The 21,367-nt window shown below is 48.5% G+C and overlaps 1 protein-coding gene across 5 annotated transcripts in view; it reads right to left on the bottom strand.

Annotated features, from left to right (window-relative positions):
• Positions 1 to 21,367, bottom strand: part of ACTR3B (actin related protein 3B) — a 74,561-nt gene that overhangs the window by 5,850 nt on the left and 47,344 nt on the right. For 4 of the 5 annotated variants that reach the window (XM_055421622.2, XM_055421626.2, XM_055421623.2 and 1 more), the window contains 5 exons: positions 19,648 to 19,743; positions 18,660 to 18,767; positions 15,108 to 15,251; positions 11,899 to 12,072; positions 10,302 to 10,394 (listed from right to left, as the gene is read on the bottom strand). In XM_055421622.2, coding sequence (XP_055277597.1) covers positions 10,302 to 10,394; positions 11,899 to 12,072; positions 15,108 to 15,251; positions 18,660 to 18,767; positions 19,648 to 19,743 — 615 coding nt within the window. Of the gene's footprint in view, positions 1 to 10,301; positions 10,395 to 11,898; positions 12,073 to 15,107; positions 15,252 to 18,659; positions 18,768 to 19,647; positions 19,744 to 20,966; positions 21,026 to 21,367 lie in introns of those variants that run through there. The other variant, XM_088834784.1, reaches the window with a different exon arrangement.

Here is a 21,367-nt window from a genome sequence, read left to right as displayed (position 1 = left end):
ACCCTGCCCGTGTCTGCACACAGGTCGTCTTGGCCTCGGCCGCCCTGTCCTCCACCCGTGGAGGTGGCTCACCCATCCACCTCTGCCTGGACCTTCCGGGAATCAACTTCAGCTGAATGGGACCCTCTCTCCTGTACTGCCATCATGCAGAGTCTTTATGAAGGTCTCAAAAGAAGTAAAATCTCAAAACGCACTCACCTGCTGAAAGTCTTAGCAAGTCTGATTATTGATTTACTAAATTACAGAGTTCCTCCCTTTTCCTTCAGTTCAGTTCAGTTCAGTCGCTCAGTTGTGTCTGACTCTTTGCGACCCCATATGAATCACAGCACGCCAGGCCTCCCTGTCCATTATCAACTCCCGAAGTTCACTCAAACTCACCTCCATCGAGTTGGTGATGTCATCCAGCCATCTCACTCTCTGTCGTCCCCGTCTCCTCCCACCCCCAATCCCTCCCAGCATCAGACTCTTTTCCAGTGAGTCAACTCATCGCATGAGGTGGCCAAAGTATTGGAGTTTCAGCTTTAGCATCAGTCCTTCCAATGAACACCCAGGACTGATTTCCTTTAGGATGGACTGGTTGGATCTCCTCGCAGTCCACGGCACTCTCAAGAGTCTTCTCCAACACCACAGTTCACTAAAGCATCCATTCTTCAGCGATCAGCTTTCTTCACAGTCCAACTCTCACATCCATACATGACCACGGGAAAAACCATAGCCTTGACTAGACGGACCTTGGTTGGCAAAGTAATGTCTCTGCTTTTTAATATGCTATCTAGGCTGGTCATAACTTTCCTTCCAAGGAGTAAGCGTCTTTTAATTTCATGGCTGCAATCAGCATCTGCAGTGATTTTGGAGCCCCAAAAAATAAAATCTGACACTGTTTCCACTGTTTTTCCATCTATTTCCCATGAAGTGATGGGACCAGATGCCATGATCTTTGTTTTCTGAATGTTGAGCTTCAAGCCAACCTTTTCACTCTCCTCTTTCACTTTCATCAAGAGGCTTTTGAGTTCCTCTTCACTTTCTGCCATAAGGGTGGTGTCATCTGCATATCTGAGGTTATTGATATTTCTCCCAGCAATCTTGATTTCAGCTTGTGCTTCTTCCAGCCCAGCGTTCCTCATGATGTACTCTGCATATAAGTTAAATAAGCAGGGTGACAATATACAACCTTGACGTACTCCTTTTCCCTTTTCCTTAACTGAGTCAATTCAAATAATAAAAAATGCATATTTCAACAACTACTTTATCAGAATAAAATGTTTTTAAAATGTAGCATTTTCTGAACTAAACCAAAACTCAGTAGTGGCCACAGGACTGGAAAAGATCAGTTTTCAATCCAATCCCAAAGAAAGGCAAAGCCAAAGAATGTTCAAACTACCACACAACTGCACTCATTTCACAGGCGAGCAAAGTAATGCACAAAATTTTCCAAGCCAGGCTTCAACAGTACGTGAACTTACAGATGTTCAAGCCGGACTTAGAAAAGACAGAGGAACCAGAGATCAAATTGCCAACATCTGTTGGATCACAAAAAAAGCAAGAGAATTCCAGAAAAACATCCACTTCTGCTTCACTGACTATGCCAAAGCCTTTGACTGTATGGATCACAACAAACTGCGCAAAATTCTCAAAGAGATGGGAATACCAGACTACCTGACCTGCCTCTGGAGAAATCTGTATGCAGGTCAAGAAGCAACAGTTAGAACTGGACATGGAACAATGGACTGGTTCCAAATTGGGAAAGGAGTAGATCAAGGTTGTGTATTATCACCGTGCTTATTGAACTTATATGCAGAGTACATCATATGAAATGCCGGACTGGACGAAGCACAAGCTGGAATCAAGATTGCCAGGAGAAATATCAATAACCTCAGATATGCAGATGACACCACCCTTAGGGCAGGAAGCAAAGAGGAACTAAAGAGCCTCTTAATAAAAGTAAAAGAGAAGAGTCAGAAAGCTGGTATAAAACTCAACATTCAGAAACTAAGATCATGGCATCCGATCCCATCATCTCAAGGCAAACAGATGGGGAAACAACGGAAACAGTGAGAGACTTCATTTTCTTGGGCTCCAAAATCACTGCAGATGGTGACGGCAGCCATGAAATTAAAAGATGCTTGCTCCTTGGAAGAAAAGCTATGACCCAGCTAAACAGCATATTAAAAAGCCAACACATTACATTGCCAACAAAGATCCGTCTAGTCAAAGCTTTGGTTTTTAAAGTAGTCATGTACAGGTGTGAGAGTTGGACCATAAAGAAAGCTGGGTGCCGAAGAATTCATGCTTTTGAACTTTGGTGTTGGAGAAGACTCTTGAGAGTCCCTTGGACTGCAAGGAGATCCAACCAGTCCATCCTAAAGTAAATCAGTCCTGAATATTTACTGCAAGCACTGATGCTGAAGCTGAAGCTCCAATACTTTGGCCACCTGATGCGAAAAACTGACTCATTGGAAAAAGACCCTGATGCTGGGAAGGACTGAAGGCAGGAGAAGGGGACGGCAGAGGACAAGATGGTTGGATAGCATCACCGACTTGACGGACATGAGTTTGAGCAAGCTCTGGGAGATGGTGATGGACAGGGAAGTCTAGCAAGTTGCAGTCCATGGGGTCGCAAAGAGTAGGACAGGACTGAGCGACTGATCTTAACTGAAGAAGTAAAAACTCAAAATGCACTAACCGGCTGGAAGTCTTAGCAAGACTGATTACTGATTTACTAAAGAATTCCTACCTTCCCTTAACTGAGTCAAATAACAAAAATGCGTAATTCAACACTTTATTGCGATAAATATTTTTAAAACACCGCAGCATTTTCTCTGAACTAAACCAGAACATTATGATGTCATTTCAAATTCCTGGCCTCACCATGAACAGTCCTAACGGTCACCACATGCTAATTTAGCAGGTGCCGGGTGATGGTCGCTGTCCCTCGTTAGAAAGCCTCACACCACTTCACAGATAAAAGGGCAGGGCCGGCAGTCAAACCACAGCCCGGAGCCACACAGCCAGTAAGCTGCCGGCCGGACCGCACAGCCCGAGCTCGTGGCCATGAGGTTTGGAGACCCTAATAAAATGGCGGTAGTTAAGAGTCACACAGTACCGCCTACACCCAGCCCCGCGCTCTACCCTGCGCATGCGCTCTCTAAGCGAATCCTCGAGAGAGTTCTGAGGGCCCTTACGCTGATCGTACCCACCATGCTCCAGGGCAGGCGGCGGCTCCGAGAGCGCGAACCTGAGCGACGCCGCCTGACGCCTCAGGCCGCAGGAAGAAACCCCGCGGTCTGGCTCTGGAGCCTACACTTCTACATGTTACAATACAAAAAATGACACTCCTCGAGCAACTTTCAACAAAAGCCGAAGCTCAATGTGATTCATTCTAAAGCAAATTTAAAAGCCCAGGTGATCGTCTATCACACGGAAAGGGAGCGGTGGTAAGTTTCCAAGGTGCGAGTGTCTAGCAGTCCGCCCTCCTCAGGAAAGACGTTCCCCCAACACCCAGTTACCCGCTCCCACCAGCTCCCGTAGGATCCTGGCTGGAGATCCTGACGAGCTCAGAGCCCGCTGACCCGCGCGAGCATCTCAGCATGTCCAAAGGCGTCCGCTCCATCCGGTCAGTAAATCCTCAGACCGGAACCCGCCCATCAAGAAGCATCACTACTCAACACACCACCAGGTGTGTCCTGGGAGAGAAGGAAAGCTTGACCTGAGCTAGAAAAATATCAGAAACTTAAAACGCAGAAACAGGAGTTCAGTACTGAAGCAGATGAAGGGTGGGGCATTAGATACCAAAAGAAAAAAAAAATGATGCTTCTGAAAAACGTTAATTCCTTAAGACAATGTTCGCAACACAATGCTAGGTTAATATACAAGATACGAAATATAAATACAGCATGACATATTTACCTACGTACCTATATTTTCAAGAAAAGGAGAAAAAGTGATAACTGATAAGCAGTGGTTATTGTTTTATTAAAGATGTTGCTACTTCTCAAATTTTCTAAATGCATTTTAATCAGGAAATAGTCATCTCTACTCACCCGCAGAGTCTAGGTTTTCCTCACTGTGTTTTCACAGTGCTGTCCGCGGACTTGCTGAAAGGCCACAGACCCCAATCTGCACAGCACACCTTTCACTCATCTGCTTGTTGAGACCCCTGTATAGGACTGGACTTTTCAACAGGTCCATCCTTTGCTGCATAAATGTCTATTCCATGATGTGAGAAAAAGTCTCAGTCATAACTACCTCCATAGAAGGAAAGGCCGTGTCTTTATGCCAGTAAAAAACATCCTGGCCAACATCATCATATATACTACCCAGAGCCTGTCAGTCACCTTTTTAAGTAGAAAGACAAAGTCTGTATGAACAGTGAAGTCCACTGAATATCTTATATGGGATTAAAAATGACAAAAGTTCCACTCCTGTAACATGAAGTGTATTTTGTGCTAGAGGCGCTATCCTTATCCTTCATCCAGCTGACAGACTGGCAGCACCCCCTGGCCACCATCCTGTGTACCTTAGCCGGCTTCCTCTCTAAACCATAGGCACAAAACAGCTGCATGTTTTGCTTGGATCGCAGTATTTGGGTTCCACTCTTGGCTCAGCTGGTAAAGAATCCGCCTGCAATGTGGGAGACGTGGTGGGTTCGATCCCTGGGTTGGGAAGATCCCCTGGAGAAGCGAAAGGCTACCCACTCCAGTATTCTGGCCTGGAGAATTCCATGGACTATATAGTCCATGGGGTCGCAAAGAGTCGGACATGACTGAGCGACTTACACTTCACTTGTCCCTGAAGAGCTCCATGCCAACCACTCCTTACAGGCTGGGAAAACCTCAGAGTGACTAGCTGCTAACTGTGGTTCTCAATTCAGCTGCACATCAAAATCATCTGGGAAGCTTTTAAAATCCAGATGCCCAGAAAATTATACCAGAATCTCAGGGTGAGACCCAGACATCTGTGTACTTTACTGCTCCTGGGATGATGCCCACAGACAGCCAGGGCCAAAGACATCTTGTTTCCAGCAGCATGTGCTGCCTGAAATGACTTAGCCTCGTGGGGAAGTCACAGGCCAAGAGCCAGCTCTCCCATGCTGCTGCTGCTGCGGAGTCGCTTCAGCCGTGTCCGACTCTGTGACCCCAGAGACGGAAGCCCACCAGGCTCCGCCGTCCCTGGGATTCTCCAGGCAAGAACACAGGATCGGGCTGCCATTTCCTTCTCCAGTGTGTGAAAGTGAAAAGTGAAAGTGAAGTCGCTCAGTCGTGTCCGACCCTTAGCGACCCCACAGACTGCAGCCTACCAGGCTCCTCCATCCATGGGATTTTCTAGGCAAGAGTACTGGAGTGGCTTGCCACTGCCTTCTCCGTCTCACATGCTAGTCCTCTCCAAACCCAATTTCCATCACACTTAGAGACTAAACAGGAAAAGCGGGCGTGTGAATGCCCTTCTTTTTAAAAATTAATTTTAAAATTTTTCTTCTTTGCACAGGCTTTCTCTAGTTGCAGCCAGCTGGGACTAGTCTTCACTGCAGTGTGTGGGCTTCTCACCGCGGTGGCTTCCCTTGTTGTGGAGCAAGGGTTCAGTAGTTGAGGCTCACAGGCTCAGTAGCTGTGGTGCATGGGCTTAGTTGCTCTGTGGCATGTGGAATCCTCTTGAACTAGGGATCAAACCCATGCATTGGCAGGCAGATTCTTACCCACTAGACCACCAGGAAAGTCTCATGAATAGCTGTCTTATCTACAGACCAGACTGAAATAAAAATTTGATTACGACTCCTCCTTTTGTCTAAGACAATTGGCTTTTGTGAGAGTCTCAGTTTTCAAAGGTACATCGTATTCTCCACCAACTTCTTTTTCTCACCTACTAGCCTGAGGAACATGTCAACTCAAGGCCCAAGGAGGTCTCGGGTGTTTTCAGTAGGGCCTACGATAAGCCTTCTGCTCACTTCACCATAAAACACTCCACCTACCATTCCCGCAACTGGGCCTGGGAAACACAAGAAATCCTGGCCCGACTAGTCCAGGCAGTGCCTTGGGAGCAGGTGAGGCAAAGGGGAGACACCCTCCTCTGGAAGCCAAAGGCAGGCCTCAGGGCCCCAGGAAGCTGCCTCAGAGCCTTCCCTGCGGGTTCCCCTACGGCCCTCTCCGCCACCAGAGCTGCCCGTCTGAGCCTGTGGGGACAGGAGGGACCAGGCACAAAGGCAGAAATCAGGAGCCCAGCGTCCTGCAGGGCCTCATGCCTGAGTGGGTAACCCAACAGGGCTCAGCAGACACCAGTCGTGAGCTTGTGTGGGTGCGAACCTGCTTCCTACTTCCTGGGTGGTTTACTGAGCACTTTGGAAGCCCCATGGCAGGTGCCTGGGACACTGACAAGAGTGGGCCCAGCAGGCAAGAAGAAGCATCGGCAACAGAGAAGAGAATGACAGTAAAACTGGAGAGGAAAGACATGTTCCCAAAGACATGCCCACTCAGCTCTCCAGAGCAAGATGCCCGTGTGTTCTGCAGAAGCACTTGTATGTAGCACATCTCTAACCAGAAGAGGGCTTTAGAGTTACTTGTAAAACCCCACCAACCATACATCCATGCATTTCATGAACACGGACGTCTCGGTGGAAGGTTCTGTCCACAGCAAGCTCACGTCCACGCTCACAAGGAGGAGCTGACGACAGGAACCAGGACCACAAGTACAGAGTGAATCCAAAGAACAAGGCTGCCTACCCGAGAGCCTGTAACCTGGGGTGACAGCCCCCGGAGACGACGGGCGGAGCGGCGGCCGGCGGGGGCCACGGGTCTTGGGGGTAGAGGAGCCTGACAACCACACTAACTCAAAAGATACAAGCACCCCTATGTTCACAGCACTTTATTTACAGTTGCCAAGACGTGGAAGCAATATAAGTGTCCATCAACAGATGCACTGGATAAAGAAGATGTGGTACATATATACAATAAAATGTTACTCAGCCATAAAAAGAATAAAATAATGCCATTTGCAGCAACATGGAAGGAGTTGGAGGGCATTAGGCTAGAGGGATAAGGCAGAAAAAAAAATACTGTATGATATTGTATATATGGAATATAAAAAATAAAACTAATGAACATAACAAAGAAGAGATAAGACACAGCTATAGAAACAATCTGCTTTCCTGGTGGCTCAGCTGGTAAAGAATCCGCCTGCAATGTGGGAGACCTGAGTTCAATCCCTGGCTTGGGAAGATGCCCTGGAGAAGGGAAAGGCTACCCACTTCAGTATTCTGGCCTGGAGAAGTCCATGGACTGTATAGTGCATGGGATCCCAAAGAGTCAGATGCAACTAAGTGACTTTCACTTTTTATGAAGAACAATCTAGTGGTTACCAGTAGGATTAGGGGGAAGAGGCAAGACAGAGGTAGGGTACTGAGAAATACAAACTATTCTGCATAAAATAATCTACAGTTATACTGTACAACTCAGGGAATATAGTCAATATTTTATAATAACTACAAGCCAAAGACCAATTTGCTCCATTTCACCTAGGTTCGTCTAGTTCTGAGGTTCAGGGTCGTCCTCTATTAAGTACTTTCTATAATTCTACTGAAAGTAAACTCAACTGTCTAAAGAGAAAAATCTCACCCCATCATGAACCTTCGTAACCACTGGCACAAGTTTCATTTCCATTACAATGAAATGAAGACTAAAGAGAGCACAACTGTTCCGTGCTTTCACGGACAAGAAGACACAGCTAATGTCAGGTGAGATTTAAGAAGTAAAGAGAACAAGGCATGAATTTTACTAAATTTTAACATTCTCCTCTGTCTCTAGTTTCCCTTTCTTGCACATTTTATTGGAGAAAGATGTTTAATTAAGCACATGTAACAATAAAAATCAAATCCCACTGGCCTCCAAAGTCAAATTCCCTGGGGGTTCACAGTCCCTTTGCCAGATCCCCAGGTTGGGAAATCTGTTGTGAGTCCTAGAACTTTCTTAACAGTGCGAGAATTTCTTTGGTATAATTGTTCTGCCTCCTGAGAAATCTGTATGCAGGTCAAGAAGCAACAGTTAGAACCAGACATGGAACAATGAACTGGTTCCCAATTGGGAAAGGAGTATGTCAAGGCTGTATATTGTCACCTTGCTTATTTAACTTATATGCAGGGTACATCATGTGAAATGCTGGGCTGGATGAAGCACAAGCTGGAATCAAGATTGCTGGGGGAAATATCAATAACCTCAGATATGCAGATGACACCATCCTTATGGCAGAAAGCAAAGAGGAACTAAAGAGCCTCTTAATGAAAGTGAAAGAGGAGAGTGAAAAAAGCTGGCTTGAAACTCAACATTCAAAAAACGAAGATCCTGGCATCTGGTCCCATCACTTCATGGCAAATAGATGGGGAAACAATGGGAACAGTGACAGCCTTTATTTCCGTGGGCTCCAAAATCACTGCAGATGCTGACTGCAGCCATGAAATTAAAAGCGGCATGCTCCTTGGAAGAAAAGTTATGACCAACCTAGATAGCATATCAAAGAAGGCACTGGCAAGCCACTCCAGTACTCTTGCCTAGAAAATCCCATGGATGGAGGAGCCTGGTAGGCTGAGTCCATGGGGTCACTCAGTCGGAGACGACTGAGAGACCTCACTTTCACTTTTCACTTTCACGCATTGGAGAAGGAAATGGCAACCCATTCCAGTGTTCTTGCCTGAAGAATCCCAGGGACGGGGGAACCTGGTGGGCTGCCGTCTTTGGGGTCGCACAGAGTCGGACACAACTGAAGCAACTTAGCAGCAGCAGCAGCAGCAGATAGCATATTAAAAAAGCAGAGACATTACTTTGCCAGCAAAGGTCCATCTAGTCAAAGCTATCATTTTCCCAGTAGTCATGCATGGATCTAAGAGTTGGACCATAAAGAAAGCTGAGCACTGAAGTACTGATGTTTTTGAACTGTGGTGTTGGAGAAGACTCTTGACAGCCCCTTGAACTACAAGATCAAACCAGCCAATCCTAAAGGAAATCAGTCCTGAATATTCATTGGAAGGACTGAGGCTGAAAGTAAAGCTCTAATATTTTGGCCACCTGATGCGAAGAACTGACTCATTGGAAAAGACCCTGATGCTGGGAAAGATTGAAGGCAGGAGGAGAAGGGGACAACAGAGGATGAGATGGTTGGATGGTTGGACTCAATGGGCATGAGTTTGAGCAAGCTCTGGGTGTTGGTGATGGACAGAGAAGCCTGGCGAGCTGCAGTCCATGGGGTTGCAAATAGTCAGATGTGACTGAGCGACTGAACTGAACAATAAAAACCAAACTGTAATTTGTTTTCACCCATAAAGAGCTGTCTATTATAGGAAAATGTTCCTATAGTAAAAATAGTATTTGTTAACTATAAAATTTCAAACAATTTTAAAACACATAAAGTAGAAAGTAAAAGTTATCCATCTCCCAACCCCAAAGATATTTTATTTTCTTTGAGTTTGGCATATATCATTCAAAACCTTTTCAAATATATATGTATGTATGTATATATACACAAACTACATTTTAAATTAAACAATAGAATATATAAATTTTACGATTTGTCTTTTCACTTAACATATACTATATAACATTTCTTCATTTGAATTTACACTGATTCACCTCATTCTTTTGGAAGACTGCATGGTACTGTACTGTGTACACCCTCAGCACTGGGCCTGGTGGTCTCCTCTGAGCTCAGCCCCACCAGCTGAGAAGGTAAGACTCGGCAGAGGCTGCGGGCTGCGGGCATGAGGCAGAGGGCAACCGCACATGAAGGAGGGCCAGCTGACCGCCACTTCCTGCTCTCAGTATCCAGCTGTCAGCAACATCTTTCATCCTGTAATTACACAGACTAGCCTTTTCTCATTTTAGGTTTCAGAACTCCTTGGTCACACAGAATTCTGGAAAACATTATTACATGGGTATTTTCCACCCGACGCTTCAGTCGGGATCTGACTTCTTTCCGGCAACAGCGCACGTGGGACAAACCCAAAGACACGTGAAGCAACACCAGCGGATCCCTGGAGAGCACGCGGGGAAGGGCTGCCTTAAAATACAGCTGGCCATATAGGAGTAAAGATACAAGAAAACTTAAATTCAAAACTTCCAGTTAACTGAGTCCTATTTCCAAACATTTACATCATCACCACTCCAAGAAAAACATTCCACCAGTATGCTGGCCTTTAACAAATCCTACAAGACTGGGGCGAGACAGGAACGTCTGCACACTGATGTTAAGAACCTATTCTTCTAAGAATGCTGGGCCTTAGACTGTGGGATGAAACCCGAGCACCTCACCCAGGCAGCTGATACCTTATACAGCGGACGACGAACGTCGATGGGGCAGTTCTGTATGACTTCATCAACAACCTCCGAGATGGACTCCATGAAATCCGGGTTGGCAAACTGAATTTTGTACAAACATAAAAGAAACAATACATACTTCTCTCAGTAACTTTTTTTTTAAGTGACTTTAATAAATACAGAATGTACTGTAACCTTTAAACCCGACAGGCTGGAATGACCACGTCAAATGTTATGTCAAACGAACCCAAGTGAGTGTGCGTGGGGTGATGGTGACACGTCCCGGCGACATGTGTGGGCTCAGTGAGGGGAAAACATCATGGAGCCAAGAGCACCCAGCCCTGCATCAGGACACACTGGGACTCCTGCTGTCCAAGACTGTAAATCACATGTGTGTGACGTGTGTGATGTTACGGAAACACTGAGTACAGAACAAGTGTCTCACATACGAGTATGAACGTCATGTAAAAATTAGCCAGGATACAAGAGAAAAACACAGCCAATGAACGGTCACACTGTAAACCTGAGCCAGAAGCGTGCCACTGGCGGGGGTGCCATGGCTCAGGGGGGTGGCTCTTAAATGAAACAATATGGTAACGGTCATGTCACTGTAAATAGTCTTCGATTCAGTTCTGTAAGTCAAATAAGGTAAAGTGTAAAAGAATTCAAATTTTAAAATTTGAACTATGCTTTAAAAATCAAAGACACCTTTAACGGACGCAAGGTAACATCCGGGTGCTCACCAGCTGTTCACTGGTCATGGTCGGTTTTATGTCTGTTTTAAATCTATAACATCAAAGGACACGAATGAGTGTTAGATTGTGGTGAGGCAACACCGTGAGCCATCTCCCCGCACAAAAGGTCACACATACCTGGAAACAGGCAGCAGCGTGTAACCTACCTAGCAAAAGCAAACTGAATCAGAAAAATAAACTAAAATACGAATACAACCCATTTTATTTAAACCTTAAAATGCTGTCTCTTCAGGAAATGACAACCCATTCCAGTGTTCTTGCCTGGAAAATCCCAGGGACGGGGGAGCCTGGTGGGCTTCCGTCTATGGGGTCACACAGAGTCGGACACGACTGAAGTGACTTAGCAGCAGCAAGAGTTAATAATAACTCTTTGTGACTAGGGTTAACACAGTGAGGCCTGTAATTGCTAAAGCCCATCTAACTGATGGAAAGGCTGCTGCTCGACAGGAGCTCTAACTAAATTTGATTTGCAGCAGGAAACACGGCAGGACCCACCGTCCGGGGTTCAAAACTGGAGTTGGGACAGACGATCACAACGAACGGAAAGGTCACGTGCCCTTCCACACCTGCACTGATGGTCTGCCAGGGTTAACTATGAGAGCAACTCCATTTCCATTATCTTCTACTGCTCTTAAAGTGTCTTCCTAACCACTTGTTATTTGTTTTTTTAACAGAAAGTCAGGTCTAAAGAGGTGATCACACAGGGTGCTGTAACAGCTGCAGAGGGCATGGCGGGCGCCCAGCGGTCCTCACGGGAAGGTGGCCCGAGGACTGCTGCCTGCATACACCAGAGGGCAGCATTGCTCCACCACACACGATGGGCTTCGTTCTCAGAAAGCCTGCATCTTTACCTCCGGGTGGAAGAAAATCTCAGGGCCCAGGAACCTTTCGTAGCCAACATCTATGACGAACTTCTTCTGGTTGATGGCGTTGACCCCCGTGTACTGTCTGATCCACTTCCGAGGATCCACGTCGTACTTGGCAAACTCCTTGACTATATCAGGGCAGATGTAACAGAATTTCTCCTGCAGACATACACACGCACACACACAGAAGTCACCAGAGTCTGCCTCTGACCAAGACCCAGTAACCCCCAGCACTGGGCACCCCGAAACCAGTCCTGCCTGCTCATCACAACTCCAGTGCGGACGCAGTCAAGCCTCACAGACTTTCCATGACTGCTCCGGACTGTGAGTAAACCTGCTTGCTTTGCAGCTCAGCTATTAGTCTCAGTCTTTCCCTGTCATAGTTTGCTGCTTATCATCTGAATACTGTCTGACGGCATGTACGAAGTATCTTGTCTCCATCTCCTGTCTCCTTATTCCTCGTGGGGCCCCACACGGCGCCTGCCCGGGCACTCAAGGCCGTCCACCCGGACCAGCAGACCTGCGCTGCAGCCCCACACTGAACACGGCCGACTTCACCCCGATGCCGAACATGGCTGATCACGGGTCGTGAACCTGCTGTTCAGTCCGCCATGGCATGCCACCAGCTCCACAACATGGACACACAGGACTCACAACAAAGCACACACACACCGCTGCCCGCTGGAGCACACACTCCAGCGCAGAGTCAGGAGAATGAGAACAACTGTGACGGATGAGCAGACGACACAGCATGCCATAAGGCGCCAGGTGCCACGGGCGAAATAAGAGGCCGACAGGCAGGACGGAGCAGCCGTGCAGTGAGGCCTGAGAACCTGCTCCTGGCTTTCACCCTGGCACCAGCATCAGCCTGAGATGTACCAGTGTCTCCCTGGCATTTGGTGATGCTCCCCTGGGGATCTCTGGTCAATCACCTGTCCTGAGCGTGACCTCAGCAGAACAGCAGGTGGCTCTCAGGTACCAGATCCTGAAATAAGCTTCCTGTGGGCAATGTGGGTTGTGTTCAGCACCAGGCACAGAGCTCATGCTCACTGCACATTTTAGGGCCTCTGAAGGTGGTTTCACGATAAGTTTGAAGTGTCCTGCTGCTGCTTCTGCTAAGTCACTTCAGTCGTGTCCGACTCTGTATGACCCCATAGACGGAAGCCCACCAGGCTCCCCCGTCCCTGGGATTCTCCAGGCAAGAACACTGGAGTGGGTTGCCATTTCCTTCTCCAATGTGTGAAAGCGAGAAGTGAAAGTGAAGTTGCTCAGTCGTGTCCGACTCTTAGCGACCCCATGGACTGCAGCCTACCAGGTTCCTCCATCCATGGGATTTTCTAGGCAAGAGTACTGGAGTGGCTTGCCATTGCCTTCTCCGTTGAAGTGTCCTAGAATCCCTGAAACAGATCCTAATGCTGTCCTTGAAATACTCTGTCAAATTATCAGCTCCACAACGCTGTGCTCGTTCATATCAGAGTGAGTCCATACGACTGCAAGTCTGCAGACTGCAAACAGAAACATGACGCTGCCCTGGAGGCCTGATAAGTTTCTCAGGGCATCTCAGCTGGTCTAAGTGATGGCATGAACACCTCAGTGATGCTGGATGGGGTGCGGCCGTGTCTGCACTAAGCTCTGGACCCCCGCTGCCAGGACCATGAGTGCCGGGCCCACCAGCCTCAGGCCTGTGGAGACCACCCCTGTGGGGTGCAGGAGCTCCACCACCTTTCCAGGACACCCCCGCCCCGGTCTCAGAGAGGAGTGAGGGGAGGACTAACCGCAGGCTGGGCAGCTGGCTGGAGGGACAGGGGTTTCTCTCACCCCCCATCTCACAGCTGAACCACACGCTGTGCAGCCTGAACGCACCAGATCCAGGTTCAGGGTCAGCACCGGGCCCCAGAGGGCCCACGACAAAGGAAAGGCCACCACGGGGACCCAGAAAGCAGTCCCCCAGTCACCGCTCAGGGCTCCGCTCCCCAACGTCCACCCCGAGGGCTGGTCACATGCGTGACAGAGGGGGCGGGGAGGGGATGAGAAGAAAGGCAAGGAAGGGAGGGCAAATGGAGGTTTCAATCTAAAAGGACACGTCCGTGACCTTCCCAGGGGAAGAGGGCAGATCTGGGGCTGGGCCAGGGCTGCGAGTTTGGCTCTGAGGCGCCCCCTCCCTGGAAACTCCCATCCTGGACACCCAGGGCAGCGGGGGCCTCTCCTCGCAGGAGCCCCGGCCCCAGAACACCTGTGCTTACTGAGGGCAGGGAAATGAGGGAGTGCCCCCGTGCTCCCTTTCCTTCAAGCCCCGTACTGGGTGCTTAGTGGGGGACAGGCAGGGGAGGCTAAACTCCTTAAGGTTCAGATGCTGTGTGCTCTATGAGAAGGGGAGACGCCCAAGGCCCCCCGTCACCCCCACACTTAAATGCTTCTCCGTAAAAACCCTTGCTCTTCATCTATATAATCATCACCCTTGTGTTACGAAGAATCTCTTGCATTTTGGCTAAAATGAAAAACAGTAATTTGTCCTGATTTTCAGTAATTTGTCCCGATTTTCAACCTGGAAAGAAAGCTCCTTTAAAAAGGGTCTCTCAGCTGCTACATACAGAGAAACACAAAGACCAGACTGATGGGCCGGGTCAGGCGGGCGCTTTTAGAAAGGACCAGGAGGACGTTTTTCTTCTCATCTTACTGATTTGATCTTAAGCCCTCTGTAACCTTTCCAGCATGGTCATCATAGCCTAGAAACGACAGGGCGGCGCTGATCAATGACTCCACCCTGGAATAGCATTACTCTGAGCTGTAATTCACAGGGCTCAGAAGCACACTCTACAGGTGCTAGAAATGTGTCTGAACACTGGCTGACTTCACTGGACTCCTGACGTCACTGCTGCTGCTCCCTAAGCTAGAAATGAACTTGGAGGAAGGGGATGCAGACACGCTCGGCTAACTGAAGTTCTAACCTAATTAGGCTCCTTGAAATGATGCTGGCCTGGGTATGGTGCTCAACCCCGGCCACCAAGCTGCCCTCATTAACAGCTGGAACCCCCGCAAGCATAAACGAATGAAGACCCACGTTCTCTAGGGGAGGGAGGAGGAAGGAAGATGAAGTCAGGGGCCGGGGGCGGGGGGGCGTGTGTGGCAGCAAGGGAACCCTCCCAACACCATTTCTCTCGCCCCCAGACCGGCCTGCTCCCGCCTGTCTCTACCTTGATGGCTTTGGCGGTCTCCAGCGACTGCTCCGGGGGAATCCCCGCCTCTCGCTCCCGCAGCAGCTGCTGGATGAAGTAGGTGATGTCCCGCCCTGCAATGGGGATGTGCTTGATGCAGCTTCCAATCACGTAGCCTTCTGCCTAGGGAAGGAGGAAGGGAGAGGAGGCGTGGCCTGTGAGCAAGACCAGGAGGCATGGGCTCCCGGCACTGAGTCAAACCTGCCGCCTGGCACCACGGCGTTTCCTGCTGCCACACTGTCTGCAGAGGGCTGGCTCAGGCCTGGAGACCAGCGTGTTTCCGTTAGTAGAACCTGACGTTTTCATCAAGAATGTGAAGAGAAAACCAGAAAGTACTGCTGCCTGTCAGAACAATGAATGAATCCGCCTTTTGTTCCTCTTAACGAAAAGGAAAAAGTTTTATTTGTAAGTGTTACAGCAACTAGAAATGGACCTGTAGTGAAAAGTCAGCAATCTGGTTAGTGGGCAGGACGCAGATCCCAACAACCTGGACTCAGTCTGGTTCCACAGGTGTGGGATGAGGGACTGTGACGCTGGTAACATGTTCCAGCCTCGGCATCTTCATCCATATTGTGGGGCAAATGGGGTTGATGTTGGTGATACAGCCTTCATGGCCAAGTCCAGCACCCAGCCCTGTCCCGGGCAGGTAGGAAGCGCCCAATAAGCAGTCCCCTCCACCGTACAGTGAGCGGCACTGCTCAGGAATGACTGGTCAGCCCACCGGAGCGCTCCGCCGTGGGGGACCACACTGGGAGGGGCTAGGCCGTCCTCCGCCGGTGCCAGCAAGGAGCTGCAGCCCAGTGCCCCTGCCCACCACCCTGCAGGCACAGCTGCCAAAGAAGCCAGGCTGGGTGCCTCCAGCTCGCTCCAGGGAGCTGACGGTCAGCGAGGAACCTGACCCCAGCTTTCCCGAGTGAGGAAGGGACCCTCAGTCCCCCGTGAAGCCCTGTCTCCTGGGCCACGAGCCCCTGGGACGGAGCGGACAGAGGCGGCTCCGTGTTACGCCGTGTCAGTCCTAACAACTGTAAGCACATACAGCATCAGCAGCTAAGCTGCAGGAGCAGGTCCCTGAGCTCCTCTCGGGGCTTCTTCTGATGTAACTCCGTCCAGCAGGGGAGCTGCGGCCTTTCCAAAGAGTCCACCCATTTATTGAATATTTTAAGATCGAGGTAAAGGCATGAACAAATTACTAAAATAATAAAAGACCAACATACACACTCATAAGAATACGAGCTCTCTCTGACACAAACCACTCATAATGTTTATATTCGATGCCTTGCGTCAGTCACTCAGTCTTTGTAACCCGCCAGGCTCCTCTGTCCACGGAATTCTCCAGGCAGGAATACTGGAGCGGGTTGCCGTTCCCTTCTCCAGGGGATCTTCCTGACACAGGGATCAAACCCAGGTCTCCTGCACTGCAGGCAGATTCTTTACCATCTATGCTTTATATATAATACTTTCTAAAATGAATTCAACCAGTGTTCAATCAGCTTCATCACAGCATTAAACATATTAAAACACCCACAAAACCAACAGGAAAATAAATGAGTGATACTATACCCAGAGGATGGGCTACTATGTAGTGACTATTTTTTTCACAGAATATTTAACCATACACTAGGGATAAACCAATATGCAAAATATAAATTTAGGATTACACTGTACAATCAGAATACAAAATCAGACACAGAATATTCTAATTCTGCTTAAAATATAGGCATGTGTGTTTAATAGCTTAGAAAGATATATAACCAAAAGCATAATGCAGTCCTCTGGTTGGGTACTACAGGTCTTTTTTTTTCCTTCTCTATTTGTCCAGATTTTGTTCAACAAATGTAATTTTTATAATCAGGAAAATAATGGAAATGAGAAACAGATAAAAAGCTGAACAATAGCTTTCTCTGTGGGCCTGAACACCATGTAGAAGTTTTCTTCTCCTCAACCAGGTGCAAGAGGGAGGCAAAGAGCAGGGGTGCCGTCCAGACCCAGGTCTGCCCTGTCTGAGGGCATGACCTCAGCGCGGAGATCGGCCCTCAGTGCAGAGATCAGCCCTCAGTGGTAACCTCGAGGGTCTCCAATGCCCCAGTGGAGGGCACTCTGCCAGCATGGAGAAGGCTCTGCCCCGTCTCTCCTCACCCCCCCAGGGCTGGGGGCAAGCTGGCAGGGGGGCAGGCGGGAGGAATAAGGCTTTATCCTCCTGACTGTGAACACAGGAACCTTCCCCTGCAGTGAACACTGGCCTTACAGGAATTAAACCTTTAGCATATTAGTATATCACTTCTCAAATGCCTGAAATGAAATGGTGACTATTTTTTCAATTAAAGTAAATGAATTGCTTTATAAAAAAAAACCCAGTTTGCATTTTTAAAAGGAGTTACACACACACACACACACACACACACCCATATATGCAGAAAACACACTCGCAGTATCCATTGATAACTAGTAACAGGGTTGAATCTGAGTCTGGAGGAGGAAGAGGAGGAATCAGAGGGGGTCTGACTGTCCACTGTGTGCCCCCTGCAGGCAGTTTCAATTCATCTTTAAAAAAGCAAACCAAATAATTTGCTTCCCAGGTGGCTCAGCTCTTAAAGAATCCGTCTGCAGTGCGGGAGATATGGGCTCAATCCCTGGGTCAGGAAGATCCCCCTTGGAGAAGGGAACAGATACCCACTCCAGTATTCTGGCCTGGAGAATTCTATGGACTATACAGTCCACGGGGTCACAGACAATTGGACACGACTGAGTGACTTTCACTTTCAAATAATTATTTTAAATAATCCACTGAACTGAAAGAAAAAACAGATAGTGTCTCTTGAAGCCTGAATTAAGAAATCACTTCTCTAATACTTTGAAATTTAAAATAAAAGTGACATTGCAGGGTATTCTGCAGGCCAAAACAAACAATCATCCCTTGAAAGTGAAAATCAGTCATGTCCAACTCTGCAACTCTATGGACTGCAGCTCCTCTGTCCGTGGGATTCTCCAAGCAAGAATACTGGAGTGTGGTGCCGTTCCATTCTCCAGGGAATCTTTCCAACCCAGGGATGGAACCTCGGTCTCCCACATTGCAGGCAGATTCTTTACCATCTGAACCACCAGGGAATCTCCCTTTCTTGGCTCTTAAATAAGAAGCAAGAAGCGATTCCTCTAAAGCAGGAGCTGGGTCAAGCTACCCACCTCTTGTCACACAGCAAAGAGGTCATACTGAGCTACTGACACCCAAGCGGACAGCTCAGAACGTGAGCGAGGAAGACCCCCGGGATCGCGCGGAGCCCAGGAGACCCCAGACCACTGCTGACATTCTGACTGCAGGGACCTCCCACTGCAGATCCCAAACTGCCAGCACCACGGACACTGGGCGTTGTCTTCTTCCTCACATTCCTGGGTGTAAAACTCCTGTTACCTTTGCTGAGTACAGCCATGTCTTCTGAAGTGGTGTCTTAATCCAGAAGGGCGTTTCCCCTTCGTCTCTTCCCTCACCTCGATCAGGTGAGGCCCACGGAGTGAAGCCCTGAAGATGCCGCTTACCACTGGGATGGCGTGGGTGACCCCGTCCCCGCTGTCGATGACGATTCCCGTTAGCGTGCGTTCGCCCACCTGCCGGGATGTCCACGAGGCGGCCAGAGCCAGCACTGCCTGCATGGGAGACACGGAGACCAGGGGCCTTCGGGGAGACTCTTCCCAAGGCCTCCCTGAGGGCGCTCAGGTTCAGTCAAGCCTCTCTGCTCAACAAGCCCGAGTAACTCCTTCCCTTCCCCACCCTCCACCTTCCCCCCAGAATTCAAATCCCAGTCCCATGGGGGACTAACATGCAAATTCTGTAGGCTTCACCTGAGGAGTCAAGCTTTCCGCAAAATAAACTAGAGTCTTGCAAAGAAAAGCTGGTGAGAACCACCAGAGGTCATGGCATGTGCTATCTCCCAGATTAATTTTCTATATAACTCCTCCTCTTCCTTTTTCTTAGAAGTGAAGGACCAGAGTATGCAGACAATGTTTTGGGAGATACTGTTTAAAAATGTATTCTCAAAAATCTCAGTCAGTTTCTTTATATAGAGTAGCAGATAAATAACAAGAACCAAAACCAACAGAAAGCCCACATTAAGAACAATTAGCTTCTACAAGCTCATGGAGCCCAAATCCCAAAGAGGGGACCCTCTAGAGACCCTTGTTTTGTTTCTCAACAGATTCTATAGCATCTTTTCTTTTTTATGATCAGAAGTGAAAGAAGCCAAAAAAGAACCACTGTCTTGAGCTTGTCACCGAAATACCTTAGATGGTAATGTATGTGAAAGGACAAAAGCTGGACAACTCCATACCAGCAATAAAAACACAGATCACAGAACATGTCCGTACAGATTTGAGTTCAAACCCCAATGCTGTGTGTGTGTGTGTGTGTGTGTGTGTGTGTGTGGAGGGTACAGAAAAGGAAGAACACACGGCAGTCTCACTTTAGAACCACCTCCACTGTGAGGCAGCCAACGCCACTTAGGAATCATAAAAGCCACTCTGCCTGTACCTGTACTGCGATGTAGAGCCCCGGGACACTGAACGACTCAAACATGATCTCTGCGAGGTACTCCCGGTTTTCTGGTGTGTTCAGTGGCGGTTCAGTCTGTAAGAAAACATTCACTGTGTGTAGCGGCCACTCAAACTGCACGTCACCACAACAGAATCGCGAAAAAGCTACCCTAAAAGCATGATAACTAGGCTGCTATACGATTTCCTAATTTCACAGGCAGGGCCCACCCAGGGAGGACTGTACTTTAAGAAATCTGTACTTTAAGAAACGGTCTTACAGGCCGTTAGGAGCTTTGACACAGCAGAGCAAAGGCCTCTCTAAACACTTCTGCTCTTACTGCTGCTGCTGCTGCTAAGTCGCTTCAGTCGTGTCCGACTCTGTATGACCCCATAGACGGCAGCCCACCAGGCTCCCCCGTCCCTGGGATTCTCCAGGCAAGAACACTGGAGTGGGCTGCCATTTCCTTCTCCAGTGCATGAAAATGAAAAGTGAAAGTGAAGTCACTCAGTCGTGTCTGACCCTTAGCGACCCCATGGACTGCAGCCTACCTGGCTCCTCCCTCCATAGGATTTTCCAGGCAAGAGTACTGGAGTGGGTTGCCATTTCCTTCTCTGTCTGCTCTTACTAGCCACCCCCAAAACAAGGACACAGAAAAGGAAACTGTACCTTCGATAATGTGACACCCACACACCCTGAAACTGAGGTAACCTGTGGCAAGTTGCCAAGGGCAGTAACACCCCGCCACCCCCCGAGACAAGAAAGGACACCAAGAAGGGGGAGACTGGTGACTCCAGCCGGCAGGCCAGCCACGCGGGTCTCCAGAGAAGAGCTGAAGCAGGGCGCCCCCGCGTGGAACAAGACCAGTCTGAGCAGAGAAGAGCTGAGAAGCCTCCCTCCCCGAGCCCCAGCTGCCATGAGAGCACAGGCCACAAGGTCAGATGAGGCAGCTTTGCCATCGGCTGCGAGGCAGAAAGACCCACGCAGAAGCAGCTTCGCCCAGACCCGCTTCACCTGCGCCCGGCCCAAACTCAGACGCAGAGCTGTCCAGGAGAACTCCCTTCATTCCAAGACAAGAAAAGAACGCAAAGAAACCAGCCAAACGCCGTATAAAAACACCGCAAGAGGAAGGGAGGGAAGACAGAAAAGTAACAGGAAGAACAAACGGCAGACCAAAAACATTCACCCAGGAAGACTAAGCAGGTGAGAATCACGGTAAAGGCATTTCAGAAAATTCAAATATCTGCTTTAAAATAACCACCATTATCAAAGAGGAGGAAGTAAACAGGATTACAGAAACAGAAAAAGAATAAATAAACCTGCTTTTTGTCATTCAGCAGTATGTTCTGAACACTTTTCCATGTCAATAAATATGGATATACATCATATATTTAAGCTGCAAAAAAAAAGAAAGAAAAATAAATAAATAAAAATTCTCTGGGCCTTTAGGCAAAAAATTCCACGTTACTCTTTGTTATAGACTGAGCTGGATCTCCCAGAATTCCTACATTGAAGCCCTAACCCTCATGTGAATGCATCTGGAGACAAAGCCTCTCGGGAGGGGAGAGGGGAACATGAGGCCATGGGGGAGCCCTAATCCCACAGGGTTAATGTTTTTGCAAGAAAAGGAAGATACAGCGGAGAGCCCTCGTTCACACCTGCACAGAGGGAAGACCGTGGAGGACATGAAGAGGTCAGGAAGAAAGGCAACCCTGATGGC

Source organism: Moschus berezovskii, chromosome 3 (assembly GCF_049115385.1).
Source record: "Moschus berezovskii isolate FMDL1 chromosome 3, NW_MosBer_1.0, whole genome shotgun sequence".
Taxonomy (NCBI): domain Eukaryota; kingdom Metazoa; phylum Chordata; class Mammalia; order Artiodactyla; family Moschidae; genus Moschus; species Moschus berezovskii.
The sequence above is the reverse complement of the archived record's forward strand: the minus strand, read 5'-3'. Positions and strand labels throughout refer to the sequence as shown.